The sequence below is a fragment of the Habropoda laboriosa genome, unplaced genomic scaffold (assembly GCF_001263275.1).
Source record: "Habropoda laboriosa isolate 0110345459 unplaced genomic scaffold, ASM126327v1 scaffold76, whole genome shotgun sequence".
In the NCBI taxonomy this organism is placed as follows: Eukaryota; Metazoa; Arthropoda; class Insecta; order Hymenoptera; family Apidae; genus Habropoda; species Habropoda laboriosa.
In genome coordinates this window covers 351,186-372,380 of record NW_017100184.1, presented here as the reverse complement: position 1 = coordinate 372,380, position 21,195 = coordinate 351,186, and the positions used below count along the sequence as shown (strand labels likewise).

Sequence of the window (21,195 nt, the reverse complement as noted above, 5' to 3'; positions counted from 1 at the left end):
AGCTGATCATTACGCGTCACTGCACGTTCATGCGTAACAAAAAGTAGTCCCGCCATGAACGTAATTTATTTTCGCAATGAAATTTAAATGTATAATATCATTATACTAATTTATCATCGTAATTTCAGTAATTTCAAAACAATTTTCATTAATCTTACGTAAAACTAAATGTTACTTTTTAAATTCTACATGTATAACTTCAGATTTTACATTAAAAATGGTATTGATGTTAGCGCGACTGTGGTTGTATTGTTTACAATTTTATTATCATTCGAAATATTTCGAAGTACATGTATAATAAAATAGATGGTGTATTCAAGTATATCAAATATTTTTATTAAACTTATTAGGGTATATGTATATTTTGTTATCTTATTAATTTTTCCAGTCTTACAATGTAAAAACTTTTAAATACATAATTTGTAAGTATGTGATAGTTTGTATAATATTAAATAATTTAAAATGTCATAAGAAAGATTAAATGTTGTAAATTTTCTTCAGTCACAGCCAAATTTTGATATGACCTCTTTCATGCTATTAATATCCTTTATATATACATGTGCATAGTTCATGAACTAACTTCAGTTGATCATATGTTATAATACTCATTATAAAAGTTCATTGGTCAGTTTACAATATAGAGAGTTATGCAAATAGGTATATACATAATACATATACAAACAGAAAACAGAAATCATTTTTAAATATCACTTCATACATTTTGGCATAATGATATTTTTTATGTATATTTATTCTTGTACTTGAAATTAGTTAATATTTAAGTAAAATACTATATTTGTGAGATTATATAAGCATACACATAATAAAATTATGAAAAGAATAATAATATTAGCTTTTATCACACAAAATATCTTTATTGAAAGTATCACATTTCATATTGTAGAAAGCTACTTTTTCTTTTTAATTCTAATTTCATAAATAATAATTTGTCTATCTTTCTGCTCTTTAAACTATAAAAGTTTTTGATTACATTACACACATTTATGAAGTATATTTATTAAACACATAAATTTTTAACCATTTTTATTAATACATCAATTTTTATCCAACTTTATTTTGACATTCACATTTTGTTCTAATGTTTTCACAGTTGTCTCTAATGTATATAAGTGTTCATCACTTTTACCTGGTGCTATAACTCGCATTGCAGATGCTAGTTTATACAAATATTCTGTATTAGCTCCACTGGGACCATGACATACAAGTATATGTTTTGCTATTGTACATATATCTTCTACACCTGCATAATTTGGGTTATCTTCTCCACCTATATAAATTGTAATATAAAATGGTGTGTTTTTTGAAACTGTTGTTAATGACTTTTCATCTTGAAAATCACTTTGAGAAGTGTTATTCACTGATGAAAGTGACCCAATATCTTTAATTGAATACGATGGATAAAAAAGAACACTTTTTCTTTCGTAACCTCCTTTTTCCCTGTAATCCAAGTGTGTAACAACTTTATCTATATTCTGTGATGATATTTTATAAGCAACACCCCATACTTCATCATTAGGATTATCGGAAGAAAGTAATGTAACAACGCGACCAGGCTACAACAGAATATGATTTTTTGTATAATTGAATACAGTGGATTATGTATCACACAATTGCTAATGCAATAAGGTTTGTTAATAAATAATAAAATGCTCTATGTTTAATGTAATATATAAATGTAAACAATATTTTTACATGTAAAATCAGATTCTATTAATAAAGAAATAATTACACAAAATTCCTGTACAAGTTAGTTTTTACATGAAAACAAAAATTTATTACAACTTAAATCATCAAATATACAAGCAATAAGATTTTAATAGACACATTCTTAAATACTCCAAAAATACCAAATAAACTTAAAACTAAAAATATTTTAACATATGTATCATAAAATATGAAAAATGATGAAAAATATTTTAAACAGAAAAAATTGTTTAAAAAACTTTGATATAAAAATGATTAATTACTTACTTTGCTAGGTGTCCCTCTATGATCTGTACTTTTTTGATAAAATCTCCTGACATATCCTTTAATGTGACCAACAAGAATTTTTTCATATGGAAAGTCTGCTTTCCATATCAGTGAGCCATAACCAAATACCCACATTATCACTTTTCTCATTAAATACTGGCTGTCTTAATGATTATTTTAATTTCCTATTTAAAACTATACTTTCTAACAAAAGTATATGAATTTAAAATAAGACATTAAAAGAATCTAATATTATTTCATGTTGATTCCATTGTATATCAAACATTTTGTATATTATTCAATAAAAATGTTACGTACATATATAGTCAGGTGACAATGAATAAGAAATATTTTTTTAGTAAACTTTAGAATATTGATTCATGTGATGTAATTATTTTATATTAGTTCATGATTTCGTACATGTCACACTAATGTTTTAATTCATAAGGAATATTTAGTTCTGAAAATTTGTTTCAATGATTTTGAATTGTGTTGTATACTACATCATGGTTAACACTTGAATGAAAATTACGTCAAGCAACCATGTGGATATTTACATAGTAGTAGCATGGCGAATAACTTCTTGTATCGTTGTAATGTGCAAGTACTAATTATTAATAACTAATGAATAGTATATTCAAGTTCAGTACGTGGTTATTAGAAACATTAATACTAAACTTTATTATTCAAAATGATTTCAAAACTTCTATGCACTGACGTGCTTGCTATCCGCTGTATAGATAATCTAATTTTTGTAGGTTAGTTTAACATTTACGATTTCATTGCTATATGTATACAAGAATAACAATAAAATCTTCGATTCTTCTTCTAGACGATAAATTATATTTATATAGTTTCAATTTCTTCTTAATGTTTACACTTCCCTTTTCAAACTATATTGTTGTTATTTACGTACATAGGTATGGGCTCTACATTACACATTTTTAATCGTACCACTTATAAATTGGAAAAAAAAATAAGTTGCTTTTATCCATATAATATACATGGGATTGTTGAAGGCCCTAATAACCAGTTAACTGTATTTGGTGCTAATGTTCTTTGTACATATAAAATTTCCAAAGAACAAGGAATATTCATGTATGTTATCTGAGTATTATATACTTGTATAATTTGTATAAATACATAGAATAAAATATTTATTTTAGAATTGAAGAAGATTCTCAGAAAAAAATGCTGACTGACTGGATAATAGCAATAAAATGGTTAACACTTCATGAATGCAATTATTTATGTGTTCTTTTAGCACATAATAATATATGCATTTATGATATATTCTGTGAATGCTACCAAAATGTATCGTGTGAAGAAAAGTGTATTCTGTATCCTTACACTTCTATATATTTAACAAAAATTATGTTCTAACAATAAACTTAGCTTTATTATTAGATATGGTGGATCCATCTTAATAAACAATAATAAAGATTTGGTTGTCTTTAGTGGAACAGTATATCAAGAAATATTAATATGGGAAGTAAATTGTGGTTTTTATGCTGAAACATCATCAGTTTTACATCGTTTGCAAGGACATAATGTTAGTATTATATAGTATTATACAGTAATATACTTTTTAAATATATTATGTTTAAATTTAAGAGTTTAAATGTGTTTAAATTCTAGGGTGTCATCTTTTCAGTTATATATGACTCAGCTACACAACTTATTTGCTCTACATCAGATGATAGAACAGTTAGATTATGGAAAGTAAGTAATATTGAAAGTAAAGAAAGTAATGTTATAAATTGGAGGCAAGCTAATATAAAATTATCACGAACAATATTTGGCCATACAGCTAGAGTATGGAAAGCTATTATTAGAAATGAAATTTTAATTACAATAGGAGAGGTAAGTGTTATTCTGTACATAGAATGAATAATGTAAGATAGAGGTAGTTGTAGATATTGTTATGTTCATAATTTAAGGATTCTCTTATGTGCACTTGGTCATTGGATGGAAAATTACTTAACAAAATTTGTGCTCATCATGGTGCTGCTATATGGAGTATCGATGCATCAGATGATAATAAAAGTATTTTTACCGGTGGTGCTGATGGTGCAGTTCATGCATGGCCTTTTATTAATAATTACATTCAAGAAGCTATATTGCTACCTAAAAGACATACATGCACTTTACCAAAATATGTTTGTTACTTAAGTAGTGGTAACCTCCTGGTTTTCAATGAAAATGGTATTTTATTTGTCTTTGACAGATTGTACAATGATCCACAAGAGACATTATATTTAGAAAGATACAGCACATATTGTGTTATGGAAGTTTCTTTATGTCATTCCCTTGTTTGTTTTGCATCAAGAGATGGATATGTAACGGTATACAATGGTAATATGAAATTAAATATTGATAAAATTATATTAATTGTTAAACATTTTATACAAAACAATTTTAGAATATGATGGAACTGACAAAAAGTTACAACAGGTTTTTGAAGAAAAGATAATGGAATCACAAATATTTTCAATACAGTGGTTAGAAAGAAATAAACTAATAGCTTGTGGGATAAATGGAATGTTAAGGATATTTACTTTTACTATAACAGGTATACAGAAAATATTATTGTGTAACAAACTTTTGGTTTTTATTTCATTCTTACTGTGTTTATTTCACATAGGGTCAATTACTATACAATCAGTGTGTCTCCTACCGCACAGTCGAGAACGTTGGTTAACAGCAGCGGTTCTATATGAAGGGTTATTAGTGTGTGGAGATAGAGCTGGAAATATGCATGTTTTTGAGCTTGAAAAATCTATTTCACAAAATCCAACAAATATAGCTAGAATTGATAATAAACCTATTCAAACTTTTGTCAAAGTTCATGGAAAAATTGGCATCCAGAATTTTATAGTTTTAGACTCAAAATTGATATCAGCAGGTCGCGATGGAATGTTAAGGTTTTACGAAACATATAAGCATAAAAACGCGAAATTATTATGCACTTTACATAAAGAAAAGCTGCCAATGGACTGGATTAGTGGTCATTTGAAAACATCTGATGATATTTTTATATTAGGTTTTCAAGAGGTATATCCGTATTTAACTAAATGCTATGTTAATATGTAGATATATTTTTTTTTAAAGATTTTTAAGTTTTTTCTGAATCTTATTTATAGGTGGAGTTTGTGATATACAGTATGATCAATCATCGAACTTTAATAAGAGTTCCTTGTGGTGGTGGGCATAGATCATGGGATTGTATGCTACTAAAGGAACTTATAACACTTATTTATATTCGTAATAAACAAGTATATGTACTTCATTTTCCACTAAGTTCCTTAGTGTCACCGGTTTTATTAGTGAGTAATTTCTTTACATTTTATGCTTCTTGATAGAAAGTATAGTTATATGATTTTCACTGTTAAATTTTTAGAATGGTTTTCATACAAAGGAAATATGCTGTGTTAATCCTGTATTTCAAATTGATCAACACAATATTTTTATATCTGGAGGTGAAGATGGTACCCTTCGTATTACTAATGTTTCAAATACACCAATAAAAAACGATTTCACCTTTCGAACATTGGGTATTTTTGATGGTCACATTTCTAGTATAAAATTTATAACTTGCTTGAATTTAGAATCTGACCTTTTCTACAATAAATTTCTCGTTTTTTCGGGGGGTGGAAGAGCTCAAATAAAAGTATGGGAAATTGATATAAAAGGCAGTAAAACATTTCTACAAAGTACAGATATCTCTTGTCATGACATTACATCTCATATGTTGTACGGATTTGATCGACAACGTAAGAAACAATGGCAAGAATCTAATCAGTCCTACTTTGTGCAACCTGAGACTCGATATATGGACATTGAGATTTATCGTTGTACAAAATTACATTACATACTGCTCTTTGTTGCTTGTGCAGATGGATTCATTAGGTATACTTTATAGTCATATGTTTTACTTAAATTTTTTTGTGTTAAAATGTTTATTTGAATATTATTTACAGAATATTTTTGTATGATATTAATACAAAACGCATTTCGTTAAAAGTACATGCAAAATGTGTTGATCGTTGTATATCAAAATTAACTATTTTAACATATGAAGAGAAAATAATAGCATTAACGATGTCAACTGATGGAATTGGTCGATTTATTGATTTTACCGATACTATTTCAAGAATTATAAAATTTCACGAAGTTGAAGAACAAGAGTTTCAAAATTGTAAAGATGCATCCATTGAAAAGTTTAATTTGCATCAGTCTGGAATTAATTCATATGATATCAAAATGAATGAGAAAGGTGAATATTTGTTAGCAACTGGTGGTGATGACAATCTATTTAATCTTATTCGTTTTCAAGTTCAGTTACTGAACAACAAGAAAGAGTTACATATTTCAGTATTATCAAAATGGAGTACTCCAAATGCACATGCTGCTCAAATTACAGGTATATGTACAATTTGTCTGACAATATTCATATCTAAGCAATATTTACCGTAATTTATCACATTAATACTCTTGTTTCTTAAATAACGATTAATTTGAAACAAATATCAACAAAATGAAAATGAAAATCTGTTTTATGAAAATTTATTTAATTTATTAGATGATTATTTTTCAGGAATAATGTTTCACGAAGAAAATAAAATTTATAGCGTTGGAATGGATCAACAAGTGATTATGTATAGTTATTATTATAATAATGACACTTTATCTGTAACAGTTTTGAAGAAAGTCATTACATTTGTGACAGATGTAAAAGGCTTAACTTCATGGAACAGTTCAAAGTATGTTTATTATTTATATGGTATTTAGTATTTTATACTAAAAAACATTCAAAGTAGATTTGTAATTTAAATAGTGCTATATCTTATGAGATTAATATTGGGTTATTTTAGGGGTCAATCAGACATATGTGTTTATGGTAAAGGGTTTGAGATATTGATCTTTTAATCTTTTATACCTGAAAGATTATGATAACAGGTAACATTGTTCTTCGAAAATTTAACAATAAAGTAATATTTTCGTATTTAATTTGTTTTATACTTTTCACATAAATGAGTGCATCATTCTTCATTTTATCACCAGATGGCGAGAAAATCACGTGGAGATAAGTCAGTGTTGCAATTAATATAGTTTTCTAGTCGTATTACCTACAATTTTGCCGAAAGTACAAATTTATATTAAGTAATAATTATTTTACAAAAATGACAAGTATTACAATATCGGCGATTCGAACACGTACAAGTATTCTTGATAAATCATTAAGTAAAGGAAAAGGAGAGGTTAGCTTGAGTTGTTTTGCACTGTTATTTTCAGAACTTGTTCAGTACTGTCAAAATCGTGTTTACACCGTACCCGAATTACAAAATAAGTACGTAATTAATCAATATTGTGAAGCAATTGTTACACCGTATGTGAAACAAATATTTGTATATTTATTGATTAGATTAGCAGAAATAGGTGCAGAAGTTGGTCACAGGATAACGGATCTTCTTGTTGTCCGAGAAAAAAGTGGGAAACGTGAAATAAAATTATTGAATATTCTGTTATTTATTAAAAGCACTGTATGGAAATCATTGTTTGGCCGTGAAGCTGACAAGTTAGAACATGCAAACGACGATGAACGTACATATTATATCATAGAAAAGGAGGCATTAGTAAATAAATTTATATCAGTTCCAAAAGATAAAGGAAGTTTAAATTGTGCTTCTTTTATTGCTGGAATAGTTGAAGCTATTCTTTGTGATTGTGGTTTTGATGCAATGCTTAATAGTACAACAGTACAACAAATAAACAACATAATTATCAACAAAAATATAATAGCTATTAATAACAAATTTATTCTTACTTATATTTATAGCCAGCAAAAGTGACTGCACACTGGCATAAAGGAACAACATATATGGTCAAGTTTGATGATGCAGTTGTTACTCGTGACAAACAACTTGAAGATCGATAATGAAACACAAAGAAAAGAATTAAAAAATTTTAAAATAAAATATTGTATGCAAGTATAATTAACAGAAGAAGAGAAATATACCCATTTACTTTTTTATCAACCTAGCCCCAATCTAAGAACAAACTAAAAAGATTTAGTCACTTCATAAAAATATCCTTTTTATAAATTGAACAGAATTATAGCACCTACAGCAAAAGTATATATGCATTTTTAGCTTTTGTTTATTAAATTAAACATAATCGAATAAAACGAAATATTTAATAATTATCTTATAGTGTTATTTTTATTCAAAAGACAGTTGTTTTGCCTGAAGTGTTTAATGTATTACACATGGTACAATATGCATGTACATGATTTATAAATATACTATCAGAAAGAGAAATCTTAAACAAACTTTCCGTTTCTATCAACATAACTTATTTGGCCAGTACGATACATATGTTCTTCTTTATCCTGCAAGATACAAAAAATTCATTCTCATAGTATGTATACACTTTTAATAAATATTTTCACAATTTATATACTAATTTACCTTGCTCCTTTTGGCTAATAGCATTGTTCCTATTATTATTGTTAAGAATCCAACAATAAAATATCCATGACCTTTACCTTCTACTTTGGTTTGAAATTCTTGCATAAGTCTAGCATTACAATATCGTTGCATTGCAGTGTCTACCTGCATATTTTGAATATAAATATCACATAATTTTATAAATATTAATGCAATTAAAATTAAATAGACGTATATGTATATTTTCCGTCAGCGGGAAAAGCGAAACAGTTATCTTACATAATTTCATTCTTCCAATAAAATTATGAAGTTATTACATAATTAAACTAATGACTACTTAAAAAAGATTAAATGCCAACTACATCATCAAATATGAGTTTAAGTAAATTACAATGTGACTTTTCCTAAATATACTTTGGATGATTATTGAAATCGCATAAATAAGGTTAAGCCAAGTAATACGTACAGGTAGTTTTAGTTTCGTTGGTTTAAGAATTTCTCTTAAATATTGTTCGCGTAATTGTTTTCTTCTGGCATGTCTCCACTCTATTATATTTCGCATTTTTTGCGATACATCGAATGATTCAATTTTTGGTCCACTCATCTTTGCAATTGTTAAATTTCCACCTTATAAGAGGTATTACGTATACATGGAATAGAATCGCATGCAGTAGTTTAGATGTATGTACATGTATACATAAGTGTATACCCATATAGAACATGCTACCAATAGATATTAAACTGTTGTGCACTAAATAATATTTCAAGGAAATGAATAAATAAAGTTTTAAATTCTTTCGATTCGAAAATTTTGCGCGTATATTCTATGATTAATATAACAAATTCCAACATTAATACAAGATTTCATAGCTTTTCTTGTTTCTCAATAGAGACTGAAAAAAGGAAAATTAAATGTTTTACTTGCATTTCAAGATGTACGATAATAAAATTAGAATTAAATAATAGCAATTCTAATTCTTAACTTTCGATCAGGTCGAACAAATTGAATCAAAAATTGTAAAAGAAGAAAAACATCATAAATATATAAGGTTTAAATAAATGATTTATGAAATTCAATAGAATGAATAAGAAGTAGGAATAAATAATTTAAATCATATCAATAAATTATAAAACTAAAGATTAGAAGATAATTTAAAAAATGCGCAAGCATTACAAGCGATAAGACGTATTATTTATACGTAATGTATATGGGTGCATGTGTTGAAATATGGGTTGCTACAACTTATCAAAATCACATGACAACTGCAATGTATAACGAATGATCGTATTCAAATCGATTTAAACGAAGTATCGAGAGTAAATACGTAGAAAAGCACGTGAATAGATAAAATTATACGATATTCCACTCCTCAGTGTTTCCCAATTCATTAAATTTCACTATAATTATGTTTTTATTAATTAAATGAATAATTAAAGAATGTATGATATTATTGAAAACATTTTATAATATTGCAGTTATTTTAGATTTTGTAGAAAAATTTGTAATGCCAATTAATGTTCAGTAATTAATGGAAACAATACTTCGTATTCTTACATTTATACAGTATAACAGTATATTTTATATTGATAAGGCATATAATCATATTCTTAATGTTATTATATTAAATTCAAGAGTTACAATCGTTAACATTTACATAATATTTGACCTTAAAACAACAAAAATGTCAACTAATGTTTAATAGCGAAAATAATAATAACCAGAAAATAAGATACTCTAAAGATTACTCCAAAGTAATAAAAATTCACTTTAACTTGTAAAAAAAAAATATATACATATGTATGTTTAAACATTATGTATATTATCATGAAATTGCAAATTTTTTTATAGTTATATTAATGATACATTCGTAATTATCGTTTTCTGTAACATGTTCATATGTGTATTATATGTATAGTTTAACAACGTTCATGTTTTTCTTACAAATAATTTGATTTAATGTTTGGCAATCCAAGTTGAGAAACGCTGTTTCATGTTAGAAGTTGACAACAATGAATCATACAGTAGAAGGGGAGGATATAGAAAACAGAGAAAAGAGTGTGCTCGTATGCATATGTAGTCAGCTGAAGTAACGGCAGAAACTTAAACGGATCATTCTTGTTTCGGATAAATCTTCTTAACAACTAATTTTTATTCTTGGTAAGCTATTGTACAACTTTACTATTCTTTCATAATATTCTGATTCTTGCCTGAGTATAATGATAGTGTCTGTGTTAATTACGAAACCTGTTTACGGACATGTGTATATGCAAGAAGTGAAATAAAAGAAGTGCTCATTATCTGAAATAAAAGAAGACGTACTTTGTTCACAACTTATCAAGAATAAAGGAGAAGCTATTTCTTTGTGTTCTTTGTTGTATGAGTAATTCTGAAAGATTGACTGTTTGAATAAATGACTTTTATCGAATAAATGACAAAATTGCTGCTTAAATTTTCACGTAATTGTTTCTTTGTTCGTGTACTACTTGGTAACATATGATAAAATGTTGTTTTTGTTAATGGATGTAATGTAAAATATTGTGCGTAATAGAAATTTTTGTGTAAGTTATTTTATCGCGTAAATAAATCAAACAATAGAATAATTATTTATTTTATATTTAAAAAGTAGGACCATAAACGTAATGTTTTTAATTGTGTAACTAAAAAAAAAAAAAAGTTCGTTAACGATATTATTTGAATTTCACTGCTCAATGAGGTTATTATTGTTATGAAATAGCGTGAAATTGGACGAAATTCAATAAAATATGAAATTTGCGTGATTAAGATGTGTCATTTCCGTTGTTTCAATTCATCATTTTGCTTCGTTTTATTACGTTGCAAAAATTGATTTTTAAATTTACATTTTTTGATAATTTTAATATTGAATTTTTAATATTATAGCCAAAAAATAATTTATTTTAATGTTATTTTAATTTTGTTAATTTAAATGTTAAGTACAAATTTTCAGATTTAATTTTGGAACCATGAAGGTACTACTTTTACTTTTAATATCAGCAATATTTGCTGTAGCACAAGCTGTTTCTTTTTTCGAATTGGTCAATCAAGAATGGACAACCTTTAAGGTAATCAAATTACTTGTATATTGTTTGTATTAGGGAAACCAGTAATGTGGCAATTCATAAAGATAACATAATTTATATGTACTTTGAGCAGAGCACTAAAAATTTTATATCCTTAGATAAATCAGTTATGTTGCACTACAGTAGTTCAAGATGTCCTTGTGTACATAAAGTATATTGGTTATAGATTGTCCTCTATCAATGTATATTCATATGTACAGATAAAGAATCTACCCACAAACCTATGAATAACATTTATAGAGACAACAATGTAATTTTTAGTTAATGAAGTAGACACAAATTGTAGAATAAATTATAAGAAAATAAATGGAACAAAGATTTAATTTCATTATTAATTTTTAGATGGAACATAAGAAAGCTTATCAATCTGATGTTGAAGAAAGATTCAGAATGAAGATATATATGGATAACAAACATAAAATTGCTAAACATAATAGTAATTATGAACTTAAGAAAGTTTCATATAAGTTAAAGATGAACAAGTATGGAGACATGGTGGGTGGTTTATAAAATTGAAGCTATTTCATGTTGCATGCTTAATGAGTACAGATTAATATTTTATTTTTAGCTTCATCATGAATTTGTGAATACATTAAATGGTTTCAATAAATCTATAAATACACGATTAAGATTTCAAAGACAACCCATAGGTGCCACATTTATTGAACCTGCAAATGTAGAATTACCAAAGTCAGTAGATTGGAGAGAAAAAGGTGCTGTAACTCCAGTTAAAGATCAAGGACAATGCGGATCATGTTGGTCTTTCTCTGCAGTAAGTTTAGTAATTGATAATGTACAATATGTTAGTTTTGATTACTAGTAAGTTAAAAATATTCAAATGTACATATATTTAATGTTTTTAATCAACAGTAAAATACATTTGTTATTGTTAATGGAATTAAATAGATTATGATTATTATGTAGACTGGAGCTTTAGAAGGACAACATTTTCGAAAAACAGGAGTTTTAGTTTCTTTAAGTGAGCAAAATTTAATTGATTGTTCTGGACAGTATGGTAACAATGGTTGTAATGGAGGAATGATGGATGGAGCTTTTCAATATATAAAGAATAATGCAGGTCTAGATACTGAAGCTACTTATCCGTATGAAGCTAAAAATGACCAATGCAGGTAAATATTGTAATAAAAAGATCTTTTTTATGTATATTACTTTTATGCACTGTGATTAATTGTTTTTTAACTTCTAGATATAATGCAAGAAATAGTGGGGCCGCAGATGTTGGTTATGTGGACATTCCAGAAGGAAATGAAAAGAAGCTCAAAGCAGCAGTTGCCACCATAGGACCAGTCTCTGTTGCTATTGATGCATCTCATCAGTCTTTTCAGTTTTATTCTGAAGGTTGGGTCGTTCATCATACAATACAATCTCTGATTAGGACATAATGTTCAAGATACACTAAGTGTTGTTTTGAACAATTTTTACTAAACATCATGTATAAATTGTAGGAGTCTATTACGAGTCTGAATGCTCTTCTGAAAATTTGGATCACGGAGTATTAGTGGTAGGATACGGAACTGATGAAAACGGTCAAGACTATTGGTTGGTAAAGAATAGTTGGGGTGAATCGTGGGGTGACAATGGATACATCAAAATGGCAAGGAATAAATTGAACCATTGCGGTATTGCTTCCAATGCTAGCTATCCTCTTGTTGGATCTCGAGGATAATTTATTAAGCATTTTATAAGTAAAACGTCACTATTAAAACAAAAAAATAAGTATAAATATACATTGAAATTAAATATAGGATTTATTAGTTGTGTTATTTCATTTAAGTCTCTATTTGTAAGTTGAAAAAAACAAATATATATAGATATAGATATTTTTTAACAGAAATTAATAAAAGACATATTTCCTTAATACCCTGTCTTATAATATTGAATCAAACTCGTGGTCGTGGAATGAAACACTGGTAATGCATAGCAAAACCACTACTTTATTTATTTTGTTTCAGCACTAGTTTCTGCGACGTGTTGACACATTAGGTATATTGTTAATCAATTTGTCTTTTTTTATTGTTATCATATTTTAGCAAGCCAACAAAGGCATACGAAGTTTACATTAAGCATAAGAAACATATTGGAAGTACAAAAGATGCCAAATGGCATTTCACGAACCAAATTGTTTTGAACGATATTATTCCATTCAAGATTATTAAATTATTTTATTACATTAATTGTACGTTAAATTTAAGATTTTGTTATTAATCTTATGTTGAAAATATATGATATTACAAAAATTAATAGCATTTTGTATTATTCTTTGATAATTTAGTGTTTCATCGAAGAATAAGTTTTATAAAGTTTCTTATTGCAATTCTGTTGTTTTCCAACCAATCGATTTAAGCATATCGAATGTAACGCTAGATTTTCATTTGTTCCAGTGCGTGAACATTTGAGTGCCTCATTATGGCACGCGCATACGTAAATTAAATCATAAGGCAAAGGGTTTATACGTATTACATTGTTTAATTTTTGTGAATAAGGGAAATGTAATTCGATTCTTGCGAATCGAATTTCTAAATGCAAGATGGAGGCCATTAAATTGGCATAGAGCAATATCTCTAAACGGTCAGAATTGGAGTGTTATGGCATTAATACTTATATGTATATTGTAAAATATAATCTGACGTTATAAATTTTTTTTCTAGTTGTAGAATTGTGAATGCGTGAACTGATGTTGTACGAGGCTTAGTTTATTACCTCTTAATTCTGAAACACATTCATAAATATAAACATAACCTAGAAAACCTCAAAGTTGGCCACCGTTGACGTCATGTATTCGATGATTTAAGTATAAATGAGTACGTTGAAAAGATTTGTATATAGAAGCATATAATGTTGAAATACAAAGCAAAAGTATTTTGTTTTAAATTGTTTAAACGATTTTTTCGAACTGTGTACCCAATTACACATCTACCTAAAGATGCATTTTTAAAAACTATGTTATATAAATAGAATATGCTAATGATTGTATATTATTTATAAAGTTTGTGTATAAAATACTTTGTCGAGTTGTTTTCATTAGCAACCACAAAACATTTGTTTATTTTGAATATCGTGTTTTACTGAAAAATATAATTAAACATCAATATATATAGATGTATATATAAAAATTATTTTCTTTGAATGTAAGTGTTTAAAGATAATGTCAACAATTTTTTAAACATATATAACGAAATTATTTTATACTAAATTCGTTATATAAAAATTAAAATTCTATTTTTTTACTTTCTAAATGCATATAATTATTTATTATGTTACAGCTGCTTTCACACAATGGGTGAATTAAATGTGTGTTTTCAAACAGACACAGACAATCGTGAAAATTTTCCATCTGCATGTGCTTTTCACACATTCAAAAATCAAAGAGATACATTTTATGAAATATTTAGAATTTGGGAAGAAAATCATTCAGTACCAGGATGGACATTTGAGATAGCTTTGGGAAGTAAAATAAGAACTATGTTAACATTGCACAATGATGCTATAAATTATTATCACTTTGCAAGATTATTTAAGTCACAACTTTTAATTTCATGTATACAAAATAGACAACAGGTGGGTTTAAAAAGTAAAGTTGTTAGTTTATTTTGCAGGTTTTTAGCTTGTTTTTATTATTTTCAGGCAGAGGTAGAAGATGATGAAAGTATAAGTTTTTTAAAAACTTTGAAACATGTAAATCCAGAAAAACTGAATCAACTTCATAAGCGGCTAGTAACTCCACAACTTTCTAAAAATCAAATCATGGGACCATCTTTCCCTGGAGTACAAGAATTTTTCAAAAATTTTATATTATTTGCTTTTAATCCAATTTTCTACATTCATTTAGAAAATTGTTTAGTTCATGAAATAATGGAATTGAACGATACTCAATTTAACAGTAGTGAAATAGAAGATTCAGGTATTAATGTACATGCATACTATTAGCATAAATTATGCATTGTCGTGTATTAATATATTTTTTTTCTAATAGAAACAACTGTGGACGAACAAACACAACAAAATTTTATTACATGTTTATCCAGTTTGAGACTTCTTGCAAAAATATTAGGTCTTGTTGTATCTTTACCATACAGATCACAATCGAATAATTTTAAAGGTTTGATAGCAGCTCAAGTAGAAGTAAGAAGTAAAGTAGGTAGTAGACTTTGTATGTTTTCTATATCTTATATTATCGATACACGAAACTGATATTATACTTTTTAGGTTTTACCAGCAGTAAATTTACACCTTTGTCTTTATAATGCAATAGCATTAGGAAAATTGTCAATAACTGTACCTTGGATAGCAAAATATTTAGCTATGATGGATATTGTATCCCTTCGATTACCATATTATATGCAAATTTTGGAACTTTTATATTATATTTATAAAGCTGTGAATCATTCTGAGTTTTCGGCACCCGATAGTTGTATTTCCCAGCAAACAGTGATTCTTCTTAAATCCACCTTAGGCTGGTTATTTGAATTACCAAATTTTCCAAAGGATTTGTATCCTGCTTGGCAAAAGATGTACAAAGTTAAAGGATTACGAAGTCTGAAACAACTTGACAAATATTATGTGCAGAAAAATATGCTATTAGGGGAATCTCCAGTATCTGTTACATCTACAAAATGTAATTTAGATAAATTGGACATTATCAATGAAAAAACATTGCGTGTATGTTGTCCTTCGGTTGGATTAAACGTATCGGTATCAAATTCTAATACGAATCTAAATAAACATATTACACCAGTTTCTAGTCAACTTCACAGATCTGCCAAAAGTGCAGGTATAAAGCATTTAGAGGTAAGTTTACTAATAATTAGATTTGACGTAGAAGAAATATGGTGACATTTGTATTTCAATAGCTACAATTAGAAGAGGCATTTTTTCACGGACAACCAGCGTCTACACGGAAAACTGTCGATTTTGTATCAGAACGCGTCGCTTCAACTTGTGTGAAGCATATATGTAATACTCTATTAACGTCCTCTAGAGAAACGAATTTGAATATGTTTAGGAAAATTTTGAAGAAAAGGCCAAGCGGAAGACAATCGGAGAAATTGGAAGAACAATTACTTAACGACGTTACCGATTTCGAGGTAGGTCGACGGATTTAAGGAATGTCTTACTAATTAAATAAATAATATAATATGGAATATGATGAAACTTTTGAGTACCGTTAGCAAACGATGGTTAACAAGTTCATATATCATTTCTTCTAGGCATCTGTGGCTAATGAGACGAATATTTTGGCTATAAAGATGTCTAAAGAGCTGAGAGAACAGTGTGAGGCAACTATACCGGGAATTTGTGAATTACGTGTAATTAAATCTATAGAATCTCTTTTGGCGGAAGATTCGTTGATATCGGTGAAAGAAATGTGTATTAAAATTGCCACGAGATTGGCTATGGAACGTATACATCAATGGATACAGTCCCACATAGTAGGCGGGTCACTATTCATAAAAGATATGCAACTTGAATTAAATAGGTTTTTGAAGAACAACACATCGTTGCAGCCGCCCGTTCAAGAAAAGAAACATAATCCAAATGCTGTTAGCCCAACGACTATTACCATCGATTTGAGGGTAATTATTTGCACGCTTCATACTTTTTTGAGAATAAAATAATATCAGGAAAGCTTACTATTTTTTTTTATTTTTAAAAATTTTTTTTCTTTTTTTTTGGCGTTATCCTATTTTTATAGGAATTTATATGGAATATTCTGGACAACGGTGGTGAATCTTTAACGATAACGGCCGTGTCGACTACATTAGATAATTTGTACGAAACTCTAAATGAAAGAGCTGACTTGGTAGTGGGACCGGAGAAAATTTTGTATTCTCTTAGTACAGATTTTGCTTTATTTTTAGGTAGGATAATATTGAATTATCATAAGTGTAACTTATAAACTATAAATTATCACGATAGGACAAAGAAGAAGGTTGCTAATATACTTTTGCACTTACAGTTGCTTACCGAAGTGATATGTTCAGTTTAAACGTGCAAGAAAAGTTTATAAGAATATGGGCGATGAGCCGTTGGAAAGCTTTGGAATTGGATTCACCTTTACATAGAATATTCAGTTCGAGAAACGTTATGCTCTTGGCTCAACCAGAAAAGGAAGAGATTTGGCCAGTTTTTGGAAGATTTATTAAAAAGTTAATAGAAAAAGACGTTTTAGACATTAACAGTCTTAGCGATCAATGTGTAGCTTTATTTAGACAGGACTGGCCTGTGGTAAATACTCGAGTGTTGGAACGTTTATCGAAACGAAGAGTATCGTTTATATGGAATGATAATATTTTATTTTCTCATTTGCAGCCTATATTGGAGCACCTATCGAAGTGTTTAACAGAAATTATAGCAGACTTGAAAGCATCGGATGAAACAACGGAGAAAATGAAATATTTACTTGGGTGGATAGCAGAAACATATAACGGGATAGAGTTTTGCGACGACTACAACCCTATAGACTGAAGTTCTTCTGACGATCGTTTTTACTTACGTAGCTTCTCTACGGACTAGTACATATATTGTATAAATTATGCAACTCTTGTGATATGTGTGTAAATTGTTGTACATTAATTAATTTAACGATAAAAGCGACGTGTGTTGACACAACACCAACTTGAAAGATTGTTATTAGAATACAGTTTATAGATCAATGTAACAAATTACAGTTTATTTTTATCTATGAAAGCCGTTATCTTTGTAAAGCAATATGGTAAATTTCCAGTTAAAAAATCGTATTGATTTTGTAACATCGTGTGTGCGCGTTTGTACGCGTTACTTCTATGGGCAAAGTGTTAAACGTACATTTAATTATCGAATGTACATATATTCGTGGACGGTTTTCAATTTCTACTTAACGTTAGACTTAGACTAAGTTACTTTTTACTTCCTCCGCCTGAAGTAAATTGTTGCGTTTTATTCCACTGGATTGCGTATTTTATAGTTGACGATAAAATTTTAACTGTTCGTATGTACGAAACATAAAATAAAGAATAATTTGTTTTTTAAACGTTTACGAGTTTTTCCGCTGTTTTACGATAGGAGTATTTTGTGTCTAGTTTAAAATAGCAAATTTATATGTTTTTTCTTTTTCCTCTTTTCAAGAAGACAGAGTTAACAAATGAAATTTGTCGAATAATTCTTCTCAAGTAAAATAAATCGAAAGCGACGACACGAACCTTTTAATACACATATCTACCTTTTTCTCTAACAATATGTTCAATTTTGATTCCCCACTAATTATTTGGGTATATGCGCAACACGGGATGCGCGCACGACTTGAGCGCGAACAAATTTTGTTGCAGTTGGGCGCCATCGTCTGACGAGCTCGTACGTATTTTCTTGTTTCGTGAGATTCCGTTAAATATCAGTGTGGACGATGATCACGTTGCGTTAACTGAATCACAGGAACGTGTTTATTTCGAGTGACGGTGGTATGGATTTTTGGCATATTGGCAAAATACCTTGTCCGAGAGAGTAAAACGTGCTTTCCTTGTCCAGATTCGGCCACACTTTGAACGAATGCAGGTATTTATTTGAACGAATTTTAAGTAAGAAAGGGTGTGTTTTAATGGTGTGTTTCCTAACGCGTGTATCGCGGTGTTGTTTTCACGTGCAGCAGCATACTTAGTTAAGAGAAGTTTTCAACAGTGAAATTCGATATTTTTCATTGTTTTGTATTAGATTAACCGCGTGGAAACGCGAACGTCGAGCGAACTTACTAAACGAAAACGAATACGACGATGCTTTAGAAGAGAGGAGATGTTCTTTTCCTCGATAACAGGTAAATTACAAATTCACTGCTCTCCTAGGTGTTTGTTCGTTCTAGCAGCGTAGATAAATAAGGGGAGAGGAGGGACTGATAAAAGGTGATGTCGACAGGTGGTAAACGTTAAAGGAGTAGCGGTGTTTGTGTGAGATTTAAGAAATCAGATTTGGATCGCATGGTGCATTTGCAAGGGTGAAGGAGAAAGGAAAGCGATCAAGCTGCATCGAGAGGTTTCGTCGCGAGTGAAAAATCGTGAGGTCGATCTCGTCGACCGGTGGTGGTGGTGGTTGTGGTGGTGCATGTGAAAAATACGCAACAAATCGGTCCAAAGGGCACGCGCGATCCTTATCCTTCGACGAGCACGTGTTTAGTGGGGCACGTGGCTACCATAACAATATGTAAACCGATCCGTGGAACCGCCCCACATCCTTCCAACGTTTCTCTTCGAATCAACAATTCCTCCCCTCGTTTAAAGTAAGTTTCTCAACATGCCCGTTTTTTCTTTAGTTAGTCACCGCCAGTATTACTCGAAAATCCTTCGAAACGATCGCTTCACTTCGCTTCTTTTAATTTCGATTCAGGCATCAGCAAAACCATTAAGGGTTCGAGAAAAATTGCGAAACATCGAGATATCGAGAATTGGTTTTTTGTAAATGTGCGTTCTCGTGAATCGAACTGGAAACCAAGGCGATAAGGTCACCACATTTAACTAGTGCTGAATCCGCGCCAATACCGGATCTACAAATATCTATAACAATCTTTTTCAACATTTTTTTACTCAATTCCAAACATTTATTTATCATTTCTTTCCTTCTCTAGCTTGTACAAGTGTCCTGTCCTGTACCAGTGGTAACTTTCGCATAGGAAGGCCGCAATTTGCGGCTGCTAGTGTCGAGCGCCATTTTGATTCACCCCTTTACAGGAAATTACCAGGCCTGTTTCAATTTGCCCCTCCCATGATACGCGAGGCTCCATCGCAAATTCAATTATTTCCTCTCGGTGAAAAGTCACGGCGGGAAAGAACATTAGTTTCGTCCTGCTATTTTCTATTTGGTTAAGGGTGAAAAAAAGGGCGATAAAACGGTAGGACATGGGGGTTTATATATGTAGTACATAGTGTTAAGAACCGAATAGATAGATATATGTTTAGAGTGTAAGGCGACTGTAACAGAATTGAGACAAGAGTGCAATTGTGAGATTGCAGATGCGAGAATAGGGAAGAAATGGAGACACTTTACACGGGAGCGATCCACGGGTTTTCCCAATCGAACGGTGGACCGACTAATGGAATTTCAACGGGAATCGCTAGTTCGTTCGATCAGGACGGCGTTCTCAGTCTCGTCGTCGTTCTAGGCGGAAGCTTGTCCCTCGTTGCTCTGGTCTTCGCCTTCATTACCTACAGGTAAGCCCAGACAAATTGATTAGCATCGTTAATAAGGAGATGGCCTTAGCTCTGTTAACGTAGTTTTAACACTCGAGAGTTGAACGAAATCATCGCGCTCCCTGCATACCCAATCGATTTCATTCGAGAGTATAGTCATTCGTGCTACTCGTATTGGGAAATTTCCAAAAAAAGCTTCATTGATCATCGCGCTTTGTCTCTTTTTATTCGTAATCGATTGCCATCAAACAATTACAAGTTATGCATGAAAGCGGCGAGCTTTGATATACCTACTTTAATCCTTTTATACACTCTGCCAGTTCTAACGGACGAATAAATCAAGTCTATACCTAGATACACCGAAAATCTTTTCAACCGTTAGATACCTACTATTCGAAAGATCTTCAAAGACACTCGGAAAATTTCGTAAGCTATTGTTTCCCGATCGATTTCACGTGCCCGAGACACACAGAGCTTTCGCGGTA

The 21,195-nt window shown here is 29.7% G+C and overlaps 6 protein-coding genes across 7 annotated transcripts; 4 read left to right on the top strand and 2 right to left on the bottom strand.

Annotated features, from left to right (window-relative positions):
- Positions 1-1,055: 1,055 nt before the first annotated feature.
- Positions 1,056-2,185, bottom strand: LOC108579387 (putative glutathione-specific gamma-glutamylcyclotransferase 2). Its single transcript, XM_017942914.1, has 2 exons — positions 1,993-2,185; positions 1,056-1,574 (listed from the first exon to the last, which is right to left on the bottom strand). Exons 1-2 carry the CDS (start codon positions 2,140-2,142, stop codon positions 1,056-1,058), a joined length of 669 nt encoding a protein of 222 aa, XP_017798403.1. The 5' UTR covers positions 2,143-2,185.
- Positions 2,186-2,677: 492 nt separating this feature from the next.
- Positions 2,678-6,921, top strand: LOC108579308 (WD repeat-containing protein 6). Its single transcript, XM_017942815.1, has 13 exons — positions 2,678-2,750; positions 2,913-3,090; positions 3,159-3,332; positions 3,400-3,544; positions 3,631-3,855; positions 3,933-4,347; positions 4,415-4,564; positions 4,637-5,046; positions 5,136-5,318; positions 5,393-5,901; positions 5,973-6,415; positions 6,590-6,755; positions 6,867-6,921. The coding sequence occupies exons 1-13, from the start codon at positions 2,684-2,686 to the stop codon at positions 6,919-6,921; spliced, it is 3,120 nt and encodes a 1,039-aa protein (XP_017798304.1). The 5' UTR covers positions 2,678-2,683.
- A 145-nt stretch (positions 6,922-7,066) lies between these two features.
- LOC108579382 (trafficking protein particle complex subunit 5) lies at positions 7,067-7,965 on the top strand. Of its 2 annotated transcripts, none has more exons than XM_017942907.1 (3): positions 7,067-7,342; positions 7,418-7,727; positions 7,832-7,965. In XM_017942907.1, the coding sequence occupies exons 1-3, from the start codon at positions 7,176-7,178 to the stop codon at positions 7,928-7,930; spliced, it is 576 nt and encodes a 191-aa protein (XP_017798396.1). In that variant the 5' UTR covers positions 7,067-7,175; the 3' UTR covers positions 7,931-7,965. The 2 variants fall into 2 exon arrangements, with proteins under 2 accessions (XP_017798396.1, XP_017798397.1); XM_017942908.1 differs by having other exon boundaries at positions 7,418-7,730.
- Positions 7,966-8,236: 271 nt separating this feature from the next.
- Positions 8,237-9,144, bottom strand: LOC108579421. The gene is made up of 3 exons (XM_017942951.1): positions 8,908-9,144; positions 8,463-8,606; positions 8,237-8,383 (listed from the first exon to the last, which is right to left on the bottom strand). The coding sequence occupies exons 1-3, from the start codon at positions 9,043-9,045 to the stop codon at positions 8,315-8,317; spliced, it is 351 nt and encodes a 116-aa protein (XP_017798440.1). The 5' UTR covers positions 9,046-9,144; the 3' UTR covers positions 8,237-8,314.
- Positions 9,145-10,488: 1,344 nt separating this feature from the next.
- Positions 10,489-13,243, top strand: LOC108579420 (cathepsin L1). The gene is made up of 7 exons (XM_017942950.1): positions 10,489-10,599; positions 11,408-11,522; positions 11,883-12,035; positions 12,109-12,312; positions 12,465-12,670; positions 12,748-12,899; positions 13,007-13,243. Exons 2-7 carry the CDS (start codon positions 11,424-11,426, stop codon positions 13,225-13,227), a joined length of 1,035 nt encoding a protein of 344 aa, XP_017798439.1. The 5' UTR covers positions 10,489-10,599; positions 11,408-11,423; the 3' UTR covers positions 13,228-13,243.
- Positions 13,244-14,837: 1,594 nt separating this feature from the next.
- Positions 14,838-20,735, top strand: LOC108579419 (codanin-1). Its single transcript, XM_017942948.1, has 10 exons — positions 14,838-15,119; positions 15,186-15,462; positions 15,535-15,695; positions 15,768-16,349; positions 16,412-16,645; positions 16,769-17,134; positions 17,254-17,419; positions 17,518-17,786; positions 17,871-18,007; positions 20,534-20,735. Exons 1-10 carry the CDS (start codon positions 14,838-14,840, stop codon positions 20,733-20,735), a joined length of 2,676 nt encoding a protein of 891 aa, XP_017798437.1.
- Positions 20,736-21,195: the final 460 nt, after the last annotated feature.